Source organism: Austrofundulus limnaeus, unplaced genomic scaffold (genome assembly GCF_001266775.1).
Source record: "Austrofundulus limnaeus strain Quisiro unplaced genomic scaffold, Austrofundulus_limnaeus-1.0 Scaffold1956, whole genome shotgun sequence".
In the NCBI taxonomy this organism is placed as follows: Eukaryota; Metazoa; Chordata; class Actinopteri; order Cyprinodontiformes; family Rivulidae; genus Austrofundulus; species Austrofundulus limnaeus.
In genome coordinates this window covers 17,425-30,283 of record NW_013954358.1, presented here as the reverse complement: position 1 = coordinate 30,283, position 12,859 = coordinate 17,425, and the positions used below count along the sequence as shown (strand labels likewise).

The 12,859-nt window shown below is 35.0% G+C and overlaps 1 protein-coding gene across 1 annotated transcript in view; it reads right to left on the bottom strand.

Moving 5' to 3' along the window:
* Positions 1 to 203: 203 nt before the first annotated feature.
* LOC106536751 (pituitary adenylate cyclase-activating polypeptide type I receptor) overlaps positions 204 to 12,859 on the bottom strand; it is a gene marked incomplete at its 3' end in the record, with an annotated part of 28,539 nt that continues 15,883 nt past the window's right edge. Inside the window, 11 exon segments of the mRNA XM_014034072.1 lie at positions 204 to 245; positions 323 to 452; positions 2,137 to 2,220; positions 3,621 to 3,712; positions 3,965 to 4,034; positions 4,532 to 4,592; positions 4,876 to 5,029; positions 9,392 to 9,524; positions 11,582 to 11,679; positions 11,768 to 11,868; positions 11,970 to 12,080. Of these exon segments, the coding sequence (XP_013889526.1) occupies positions 204 to 245; positions 323 to 452; positions 2,137 to 2,220; positions 3,621 to 3,712; positions 3,965 to 4,034; positions 4,532 to 4,592; positions 4,876 to 5,029; positions 9,392 to 9,524; positions 11,582 to 11,679; positions 11,768 to 11,868; positions 11,970 to 12,080 (1,076 nt within the window).

Below are 12,859 nucleotides of genomic sequence, written 5' to 3'. Positions count from 1 at the left end.
TCCACTCTGTTTTATTATGTTTCCAAATGACTCATTTTTATATGTTTAGCTGCTGTTTAAATAGTCACACATTAGTTCTTAAGATTTCATAACATTATTATGTTATTCACTTCATCTTGTTGTTCTTCTATTTGTTTACAGATGTTTGTCCAAAAAACAGATGTAGCACAGAGAAATGGATAAAAAAGAATAATGAAACTTACCTCCCCATTGAGGAAACAGTAGAGGACAGCTACCACAAAGCCCTGAGGAGAAGCACGTACAGCACAGATCAGACTGAGGAGGTAATAATTCATGTTAACATCTTTATCTTCAAACAAACCTGGAAGGATCCAAGCCCCAGTTCAAAGACCAGCCTCTCCCTCTTGCTGACATCCTCGGGCGAGAAGGCAAAAACAGTGTAGTGAATCCCAAACAGGGGGATGAGGAGGAGGGTGGAACGTGCCAGACGCCTGAACACACACACACACACACACAGACACACACATACACACACACACACACAAACCGAGCTAAGATTTTTATTTTGATCCTGTTTGTGGGCCGAACACAAGTCTAAAAGAACGAGAAGTCAACACTGTTGGTGGACTTCAGGTGATGCAAGAGTTACACTGTTGAAGCAACGACGGACTGTGAAATGCCACAAACTGAAGCCACACGCTGACATTAAAGAATGCATCTGTTTGAAATTCTCAATCCTCAGATTTACAACTCAAAAACCTGATTGTTTCACAATAATGTTGATCCAGATTAAAGGAAAATGATATTATTCCATATTTTTCTCACTGTCAACAAATCATAAGAAAACACCGCTAAAATAACATTTAAACACACACAACAAACCAATTAACACAAACTGTGTTTTGCTTTTGAACTCCTCTTTAATTCAAATAAAAACAATTTTACTATTTACTCAAATAACACTAAATGAAAAAGTTATTAAAACTATTTTCACATGAACGAACAGGTTCAGATCTTCCTGATTTGTTGACAATAAAAAAAATGTCAGAGCAACACCAGTCCTAACGTTCATCTTTTATTTATCATTTTATTGTCATGTTTGAACTAATGCAAGTTTCACACACAATTTACAAAAGGAATAACAAAAACCTACTGTTTTCTTGTTTAATATTTCATTGTAGACACACTTTAAAAACTTGTTTTTTAATCTTTCTAGTATGAATCATGCAGCCAGCCAATACACAAAAAGCATGACAAATGGAAATAATAATAATAATAATAATAAAAATCACAACAATCACGCTGAACACTTTACAACTGTGCAAAACATGGATGTTCACAGTGCAGTCCATTGGTCCCAGGGGTCTTTAAGGGGTCATTAGTAGCTGATACTCTTTCTTGTTGAGAGTCAGAGGAGTGAATCTATAAATAACTGCCTAACTGATAGAGATTATCACAAATCAAAGATTTCAGTGCCAGTTTTGTGGGATTTTACCCATTTTTATCAAGAACAATTGCAACATTCAATTTGTTTATTGACACATTTGAAAAATAAATCACATTTACCAGGAAAAATAAAATTCTACAAGCTATATTGACACAAACTTCCATATTTAGTATTTTAAATGAATTGACATGAATCAGTAAATGCAAATGTGTGCTAAAAGCAGTAAACGTAAAAAAATGAATGTGAGGGGATGTAGTGACCTCTTGTGGTACAAATTGCAAACTGCAAACCAACTTATTTCCTCTATTTCCAAACCTCATACAACCTAATTAATTATGTTAAACTATTTTTTAAAATTTTATTCAACTTCTCTGTCTGCAGAAACAAATTCTGTCCACCTCTGTTTTCAGAGAGAGATATGTGAAATAATCCTATCACGGTGCGGTTGGCACTCTTGTCCAAATCTGAACAAGAAAGTCATAGCTTTAATTTACTACGTGCAGTAAAATAAACCAGCTGCACAAAAAAAGTCTGAGATTTTTATGTTTTACTGTTCGTCTGTTTGGTTCAGTCTGCATTTGAAGAATTCCCATCATTGAAAAGAAAACCCTCAGGAACCAGTGGTGTAAAATAAAACAAAACACACACACGCAATCCACATGAGACAGCTGCACACACACACACACACATACACACACACACATGAACACGTACACACACACACTTACAGTGTGATGGTGGATAACTCTGACATCCTGCACGAATGCTGAACAGCCTGTGTGGGCTCACTGAAGCATTTCTGAGCACAGCTGCTACACGGCACAAAGACAACACACAATACAACAAAGACAATGTCTTTAGGGACGCAGACGCGCGGTCTCTCACACGCGCACACACACACACCTTCACACTCTGTCACGCACACCTAGACCCAAGCAGCAGATGAGAATGGCATTATCTGCAAGGCTTCAAAGGACACCATCCTGTGGGAGCAGACTGGGAGAGATGTCTGAAGCACCTCAGCGCTCTGCCGTCCTGTCAACAGGTTCTACATGAAGCTGTAACACTACAGCAGACAGGGCTGCAGTCTGGGGGATTAGTTCTAAAAATGGAGCTTTGTTTTAAAAAAAGGTTCATAATTCTCCAAGCATTTGTTGAAATGACAAGTGCTTATTTCAAATAAGACAGCTCTTAAAGAACGTAATATGCTTTAGTGCAATTTTAAGTATTTACAGAAAGTAACTTTAAATAAAATAGCTGATGGAGGCAAAACAGTGGGACTAATAATTATTTTGGTCTCATCTTTTGACTTTTTACAAACTTTTTTTTCCAGTTCTAAAATATAAACACTTTTTTTAAGCTGCAGGGTGCTGCAAAGAGACAACCTTATCAATAGGCATTGGTCGCAGCAGACATTTTAACTTGACAGAGCTGAGAAAGCACAGGGCTGCATTCCATTTAGAGCAGGGCTATTCATCTAAACTGCTCCGGGGGGCCACAGTTTCTGCAGGCCAACAGCTCAGGGGCCGAACATCCAGCAATTACATCATTATGTAAATAAACCAAGTATTACAAAGATCTGTTACCATTGAAATAGTTTATTTTGCTGCATTTAACCTAGAATACAACATACAGAACCCTATAAAAGTAGTGATAATGAAACAATATCAAAAACTAAAATAACACATTATGCCTCCTATTTAACACAAACAATATTTTGACATCTCTGACTTGCCAAATTTTTAAACCAATTTTATTTTTACTTTCATAGTTTTATATTCAACTGCTTGTAATTTTAACTGTCTTGAATGTTCATAGAAATGGTTTTTACCAGCTTGTAGCCAAGATTCTGATGTTCCTGTAGATACCAAACATGTTTAACTAAAAGAAATTAGAGTAATTAAAGTAGAAAACCAGGGGTTTGGGCTTAAGAGAAGAATGAACCAATTGGCGGGCCGAACTCTGGGCACTCGCGGGCCAGATGTAACCCGTGGGCCGCCAGTTGAATAGCCCTGATTTGGAGGAAGATGAGCTCGTTAACAGTTTTACTGAACCAGAGCAGTTGCAGAAATGGAACATTTACTGCCCGTTTTTCTACTTTTTCCCCCGAGTCAAAATGTTTGCTGTGAAACAGATCAATAGTAACACTTTAAAATCTTCACAGTTTTAACCATTCTGAACACAACTTCCAGCTGACTTTTAATCAACTTACAGATAAATGCTCGACTCATTTCCTCCGATGTCAGGGGACTGCAGCTTTTGCACCAGGATGATGATAATTCCAATGAAGAGGACAAAATTAATCTGATAACAAACACAGATATAGAAATTATTGGTCTAATATAGTTGCTAGATATGATAATTAATAGTTGATTAGATTACACATAATATGAGTTACATGTTATAAAAGCAGCCAACAAGAAGTGGTTACTGATGTTTGTGTTTGTTAAATGTTTTAAACTGCAGGCATTAAACTAATTATCTTAGCTTGCATTTATTTGTCATTTTCTTAGTTTACTAAATTAAAAAATCTGCCCAGCAAAGGAATAAACATACCATTATTGAAGCGACGACAGGTCCTTTAATCACCCACCAGAGGGCAGTGTGCTCATTTGTATCCCAGCATCTAGAGGAGGGGGGATGTGCAGTATGGTTTAGTATTCCTTCAACACAGCTTATCTTATATTTGCTCAACCTAAATTTACATTTAAATAAACCAAAAATGAGTTTTTTCTTTTTCTTCTTCTTTTTTTGCAACACACACAAGAGGCTAATTGTAAAGAAACACCTGAATAATTTTAGATTAATATTTTGTGGTTTTTTCAACATTATCTGTAAAACAGAATAAAGCTGGATACAGAATGAATTGCTGTCAAAATGTTGCAACTTTTATTCTTTAAATACTTCAATTAAAACAATGTCATGAACATTTTACAGTGTTGAACAATAAATATGTAAAGATTTATAATCTGTGTTGGTAATCTGAGTTTAAACTATAGGACCAAAAAGTTTGAATTTGTATATATTTAAAAAAGCACAACACTTGTTTCCGAATTAATTTTTGAGAGCAAGAATAAACTCTTCTTGTGTAATGTGAGGCTGGGATGAAGAGTTGGAACGTACCCAGTGTCATGAAAATGGAGCCTCAGAACTGCCCAGACCGTCACACAGATGGTGGGAGTTCCTGTTATTAAAACACAATCAGTTTATGATTAAATTATACCGATGGTGACAATAAAAATAGATTTTTTTCTTTAGAATATGTTCCTATAGGGATAAAACAACACAAAAACAATATATTGTAGTTTCACTTCTTATGTTTTTGCTGAATTATAGGAGTGCATGTTGTGTTTTCTTTAAGAAAACATATTGCAGTTTTATGAACTTATAGTTGATTTGTAAAAATGAGCCAAAAATAAAAATAAAATACAAACTACACTGATTTCCAAGCACAGAGCTTTACTCACCCCAGCCCACAATGGTGTACCAGTAGAAATATCGCCTCTCGGGAAAAAAGGTCTCCACCAGCAGAGTGAAGAGATACAAGCCTTCGATGAAGAGCCAGAAATAGTTAGACATGACGCAGTAATGGAAGAAAATCATCACCGCTTTACACGCCACCTGCACGAGGAAAACACATGGAAGAAACACAGTTTAGTTGTGATTTCAGATCTGTCAGATTTCTGTCAGAGAATCCTTTTCTATTTGATCAATGTGAAACACTCTGATTGCGTCTTCCCCTGAGTTTTGTGTCCCTCTTAAAGAGAATATATTGAAAAATTTACGTTGTGTGTTTTTAGATCCTTTAAACGAGAATCTAAAAATATTAGGAAAAACGGATGTAAGTTTAGGTAATCACTCAAAAAAACAGACATGCATTTAATAAAAAATGTCAAATGGTTCAACTTAACTGAATAAAGGTAACACATTTACTTTACATTTACTTAAAAAGTTAAGTAAACATGACGTGATTTTTTTAGATTAACTCCGCTACATCTGTTTTTTAGAGTGTAAACCACTCCAACATTAAACTGATTAAGAAATTGTGGCTAAAATACTAATTTGCTCCAACTTTTGTGGCTGAAATCCACACAAATGTAAGGTGTAGCTTTTTACAAAAACAAGCAGAGTTTGATAAGATAAGATAAGACAAGAGAAATTTGTCCTGAAAGCAGGGGCAAACACTATCCAAAAGGACAGAAACAATGAATGATACATTAAAAAATACATAAAACCACAAATGTCAGATCAGATCATTTGGTGCCTGACTCCAGTTTAAATGGTTATTGGTTAGAGCATTACTGAAACATCAAGTTCTTTGAGGTCAACATACATCCAAGTTTAAAAAAAGACCCCCCTTTAAGTCAATAATATCTCAACTTGGGAAGTCAGAAGTTCCTTTCATTAAATTGAAATTCCAATATGGCTGCACTGAGTAAAAAAGGTGATGGCTGCAACGAAGGATGCTTTACTTCAATTAGTTTGTATTTTATGAAATCAATTATAAATGCTTTATTACTTTTATTTGTGAACATATCTCCACAATGTTTTAATGAAATGTATGCTGTTAATGATTTGCATTGCTAAAAACAGCCTGCTCTTCTTGTTTTCCAATATGCATTTGACAAACATTCATTTCAGGTATGAAATCAGTTCTGGGATAAATGGAACACAGCAAAAAGGTGGGTCAAATCTGCAGGATTTTTGGTCATTATAGGAGTGTTAGATTTGTGTTTTTTACTTGACAGGCAACGCAACAGGAGACAAAGTCAGATTTAGACTTGAACATTTAATTGTAGAATATAAAGTGATACACAATCTTCTGGACCAAAAACAGACCTGAATGAAGTCTTGGAGTTTTTGTGATAAATTAAAGCAAATATCTTCAATGTTTTCTTTGCATTTGTATTTGAAGAATAGACATGCTACAGACATTTTAAGGTTATTTACTTTTTATTATTTCCATTGACGTTTATGAACCCATAGCAATATATTAGATGTATTAGGGGTGCAACAATACATGCACCCGTATCGAACCATTCAATACAGTTCTTTAGGTTCAATACACACTTGTATCAAACAATACAGATTTTTTAAAATTTATTTTATCAACTCGTCTTCTGAAGATGCTCTGTGTTGAAGGATCAGTGGATCTGTGTTCGACTACTCGACCTAGGCCATGATTTTGAGCACAAATTCACTGAGAAACTTGCTGTTTCAGCAACATTTAATTAAAAACTGTATTTTTGAGGTTAAACAAATGTTCATAATTAATTTCAATAAATTACAAGTTAAAAAGGGCATGGACATTTCTCTTTTTTGTATCAAAAAATATCAAACTGTGAGACTAGAGTATCAAACCAAATTGAATCATGAATTTTCAGTATTGTTGCACCACTACCATGTAGGCTATTAAAGTTTTAAAAATAGCTTTGATAGGGAAAAAAAAAAAGCTTATTCAATGGTTGGCCCTGATACATTGGTTTGGCCATTTGATGAGATAAACTATGTTTGTTTTTTGTTTTGTGAAGGTGTGTATTAATCTGTCCCTTATAAAGTACAGCCTGTGCTGAGACAACCCATATCACAAGTCCCTCAAAACAAAGCTCACTATTTAATCACAGCTTTATCCCAGTACATGGAAAATTTATAATTACACATTTGATTTCAGGCCAACATTGTAAATAAGATACTGTTCTTAATGTTTTGCCTGGTGAAATAAAGGTTAAATAAAAATAAAACAAGTATCAAAAATAATACAGTCATCTCAATAAAAACATTTAGATGTAAAGTACGTTTAAAAATCTGAGCAAACAGAATAACTAGTAACTCATGTCATCAATGTCAAATTTCATTCTCGTAACAGAAAAAAAGAAAAAGGAAAAATGACTCTAAATTGGGGACTTCAAATTTTATGATAACTCTTTCTATGAAGCTGACAGTGGTGGGCACCAGTCCACTAAAGCGCAAATCCGCTAATTGCGGACCTAAATATTTAGCGGTCTTCCTAATTTTTTATAATTCATAAGCGGATTTGCGCTTTCTAAAATTAAAACGCAGTACCACTAATAACTAATTATCTACCAGTCATAGTTACTGTATCTTGAACAGCGGAAGGTATGACTGTCAATGAATCACAACACACCTGATCTGTCCAACAGCACCCCTTCCAGATGAACCCACTTATTGGAAAGGTATACATCCTTGCTGACTGTTGTTTTGGTCAAAGTTCTCATTTCCCACAATGCTTTGTGTCTACTTACGTAGCAGGAGGTCAATGTTTAGAATTCCCTTTCCCAGCAAAAACAGTTAACGTTTGTAATCCATACTAAAAATTTGTATGTATTGATTTATTTTACTTTACAATCGGAGCTCCTTTAAAAAAAAACATTTAAATGCTGGAGCTCAATACTTGACGTAATTGGTCAAAGCAATTGGCCAACGGGGTTAGAAATGATTTAAAGATGATATTCTTATGAAGACAGACATCTAGTAGTCAACTGGAGCAACTACGTGGAAAACTTTAAAATCCAAGCTCTTATTTTGAAGTTTGCAGATAGTTTCCTGTACTCCATGCTTTCGTTTCCCGTCACAAATCAAATCCGTCATGTACCCAGAATGCATCGCTTCAGTCTTCAATTAAACAGTTTTAAAATTACTTTATTGACACTTCTTTAATGAAAAATCTACAACAAACAAAAGAAAAAGACAAAGAAGCAGCCGAACTAACAATCCTCACCAACTTTTTAAAGAAGCAGCCGAACTAGCAATCCTCAACAACTTTTTAATTTTTGCACCAGGAGCCAAAGTTCTATTTCAGGAAATCACATCCCCAGCAATCAGCGGTTGTAGGATTAAGCTGCACAAGGATTCATACACCGCTAGTTGGCAGTGTTGTGCATATATTGTACATGAATTGTTGCCAATTAGTAAGTGTTGAATTGAACTTGAGTTTTAAAATTAGCTTCTGCTAGTTTTCCTATGGCATTGGTGTTTTTAAAGTTGCCGAGCTAATAATTGGATTAGCGCTGCCCACCACTGGAAGCTGAAAATTAAAATTGTTTGTCTTCCAGGATGTAGAAAGGGTTATTTTGCTCACAGCTCTGAATCTCAGTCATCAAACTTTACATATTTTTGTCTCAAATGAGTCAATATTCAGCCCACTGGCAAAAACGACCGAAATGAATGTCAGCTGAAGCCGAAATCCACTGACACTGTGATAAAAATCAAAGCGGGGGTCAGTCCATTACAGCATTGATCTGATTCAAAGTACCACCATGATGATGACCTGTGACCGCTGTGGCAACAGATGTTAAGCAGTGGACTTAAAAACAAGGACACAGTAGTCGTTCATATGTTAATGGACCTTGCAGAAAGCTTCAGCTGGCCTTGCTGAACCATTAGCAAAGCTAATTAGGTTTATTTATCATGCCTGCCTAACAATAGCAATGTGTTGTTATGAGTCAAAGGCTAAGAGTGCCGTCATCTTCTCTAATCAAGAAGTTGTAATCGTGTTTTTTTTTTTAATTTCATTGTGGAAAATTGACAAATGATTGAAGTTCCTTCAATGGTAAAAATCAAACAGAAAAAACTGACCGACAAAAAAAGGTTTGGCTCTTTGTCCTCAAGCCATCTTCAGAGAAATCTTATTCATAGTCATGTTTTCCTTTATAAATGTGCATCTGCTCTCCAGTAAACCTCATTATAACGACTTTAGAATCCACAGCCAAACTTGGCCAAACGGCTCTCACCTGCAATAACTCTGAGTAAGAATAATTTCAAACAGTAAAAACCCAACCGACCAATTATCTGCTTCAAATTAAAATCATTGAAACAATTAACCTCGCCAATTAAAAATCCTTTTCTCATGACTAAACCAAACAAGCATTGCCATTTCTTCCCCTTCCCTGTGATAAAACCCGCACAGAGAGTGCTCCCTAAAAACCCTCAGAGAGCATCTAATAATTCTTGGGATTTACTGACTGTGTGGATGAAGCAGTGTTCGCTGTCTTCCTGAGCGTACAGCACGCCGTCCTTGATGAAGACAGAGATGGCTCTCAGGATGAAGGACACAAACAGATTCATGTGAATGAAGTTCCTGGTGCAGTGGAGCTTCCTGCAGCGGTAAAAGAGAAAGGAGAATAAAACACGTTTGAGCTTTTTATACAAGCAGTTTAAACCATCAGCCTGAGATTTCTACCTCAGATCAAGTTGACAGTGTTGTATTTCAGCTCCAATGTATATTTAATTGGCCTCTCAAAAATATATTTGTTAATCTAAATATAGTCAGAAAGAGTTTATCTAAGATTAATAAAGGCTAGTCTTTTTATGAGACAAAAGGGTCAAAAAGGGAGTTTAGATACTCAGTTTTAACAGATGTTAAAATTTGAAATAGCTAACTAAATAATTTATTGTTCCTAAAAATACTGATCACTGTGCTTGATATTAACTAGTTTGCCGGATGTTACAACACTTTCAGCTTGAGTCTGTGAAAGTCCTGATCTCTGATAAAGAATAAAGTTCATCATTAAATCATCTTCGATTATCACAACAAAATGAACTATTCTAGGTCAAAATATTAAAGTGAACCCATTTTCTCACAAAAGAAGCTTGTTACATGATTTAATTAAACTACTTTTGCTACAAAAAAGCTTTGTTGTCTTTAGATAACGAGATAAAAAACTTTTTATTTTGAGATAATGTCGTAAAATGGATTTTAAAACCTTTCTCCTCTGGTTCTTATGGATTTTCGTTGTGTTCTGATGTTTTCTGCTTATGGTTTTGGCAAAACTAGTTTGTTCAACATGCTTAATTTCATTTTTATCTTTAAATCCAGCTGGGGTAAAAAAATGCATTTTTCAACAGGGACAGAGCCCTGATTTATATTTTTACTTTAGCAGCTTTAAGGTGCAGTAAATACCACACTCACTACCGTTCTCTCTGTAACTCTATTTAAGGTTAAAGTGTCTGTGACATCAATTTTTTGTGAGAAATTTGAATGCCCTTTTGGAAAGATATTACTGATAACATATACAAAAAAGATATCACACTGCTGGGAAGAGTAGTTGTTGAAATATTTGCATGTGAAGTAACAGGAAGTGATGTAAAAGGGGAATGTCTGCATGTGAACAGAGCAGTGCTTTAGAAAAGAATTTGATGTTTAGATTAATTTTGCATCATTAGAGCACAAGTATCAAACACAAGGCCCACTTTGTTTCTTATATCAATTGTAAACTTTAAATGTGTGGTTAAATGCAACAAAATTAATTTAATAAAATTAGTTGAAATAAAAATAATTTAAAAAAAAATTCCTGTCCCTGAGTTGTTGGCTTTAAGTACCTGAGCAATTTAGTTGGATAGCACAGTACTAATGTCTGAAAATAAGCTGCTTTAAAGTCGCCATCTAAACTAAATCTGCCATAATGCAGCTACTCACTAGAAACTCATCAGTGAGTGAAACATTTTTTGTTTTACTTTTAATAATATCTCTGTATTTATTACAGATTTTGTCAGTCATACACTTTGTTCTTATCAGTGTTTAAAAGAGGATGTGTTAAAACTCTGTTTAGTCAAAGTTAAACATGAAACTTCAAAGTTAATTACAAGTGGCCCTTCGAGAGCCACCATAACGCTCATGTGGCCCTCGGTTAAAAATGAGTTTGACAACCCTGCATTAGAGAAAGAAAAATAATAATCAGAGTTCAAATAATTTTGTTTAAATAAACAAAGACCAGAGAGTTCTCTTTCTTAAAGAGTTTCCCTTTGATATCACTTCCTGTTTCACAAGTTCAACAGAACATGTGATGGTTATGTGACAAAATGAGTCAAATTGTGTTTTACGCCAGGTTTCTTGAATGTAAAGGAGTTTTTATTTGACCTTTTGTATTTGATGGACAGACAAATCACAGACACTTTATTATTTACTTTTAATTATTTCCATTGAAGTTTATGAACCCATTAAATATTTAAAAATAGCTACAGCTTTTGATCACTTTCCTTATTTTAATTACCAATCAAATAACTATTTAAGAAGATGTGGACGTAAAACAGATTTTTTTCACATTTTATCTATTAATTATTCAGATTTTAGAACAAATATTAAATAAGTTAAACGGAGAAAACAAATGAAACTGAAACATATTTTTATCCAGTTCATAAAAACTAAAATCTCACCTGAATCTGCAGAGAATAACCATGGCTGTGGTTAGAGACACTAGTGATGTGCTGTACCCCACTGTATACAGGGCTTTGACAGACGCATAATACATGTCCTAAACATGGAGACACCGAAATAAATAAGCATTTAAAACAAACAAGATGAGATGTGTGAGTGTTTAAAGGGAATAAACAGGAGCATACATGTTTCGTAATGTTGTCGTAGGGAAAGCAGATGTCCACGTAGTGAGGATAAGGCTCAGACCAGCCGTACTCTGTACAGTTTCGACTGACCTTCCCTATTTCTGAAAGCAAAACACAAGCCTCAGCAAAAAACAAAACAAAAAAAAAAACTGTGATATTCAAATTTTTTATATTTTGAGATGCTCGGGCTGTCGACACTCACCGTCCTCAGGGATCATGAAGTCATAAAACAGCTCCGGACAGTTGACCACAACAACCTCACCCACACTAGCTGCCTGCCAGCAGGTCAAGTTATCCCACATCCATGGACACACTGAAGAAAAACAGGCAAAAAAATTAAAAAAAATTTTAAAAAAGGATTTTGAAGTCAATGCACTGAGAATTATTCACAAAATGAAATTGTAGTTCTAGGAAACAGCTGATTGGAAACAGCTGTTTAACAGTCATCCATTGGTGCCAGCTTGTTTCAGTGCAGAGGACTTTTTAATTCACTTGTAAACCAACCACAACTCTTCAAGCATTTAATAATAAAATTAATAACACAGGGACAAAACTGTGATGCACCAACATAGCTTCAAAGGAAACTGCCACCTACTGTTTTTTAACACTGTCTAGAAATGTTTGATGCTAAAAAAGGATTCTCATCTGTGTTAAAACAGCCTTCTTTACCCAGAGATTGTAAAAACGTAGGTATCACTTGCATTATTTCCACTGTTTAATACCACCAAATAGATGAACAAAAGGTGGTTTCTTTAAAGAGGGTGTGGGGGGTTCATGCAAAATTGACTTTTCTGAGCTACAGCGGGTAAAATAAGTATTGAACACGTCAACATTTTTCTCAGTAAATATATTACTAGAGGTGCAAATGACATGAAATTTTCACCAGATGTTGGTAACAACCCAAGTGATCCATACATACAAAGAAATCAAACCATAAATGTCCAGAAATGAAGTTATTTGTAATAATGTGGAATGGCACAGGGAAAAAGTATTGAACACATGAAGAAAAGGAGGTGTAAAAAGGCATGGAAAGACAAGACAAGACACCAGCTGAACTCTCTCAGTAATTAGAAAGCAAGCCTGCCCCTTGTC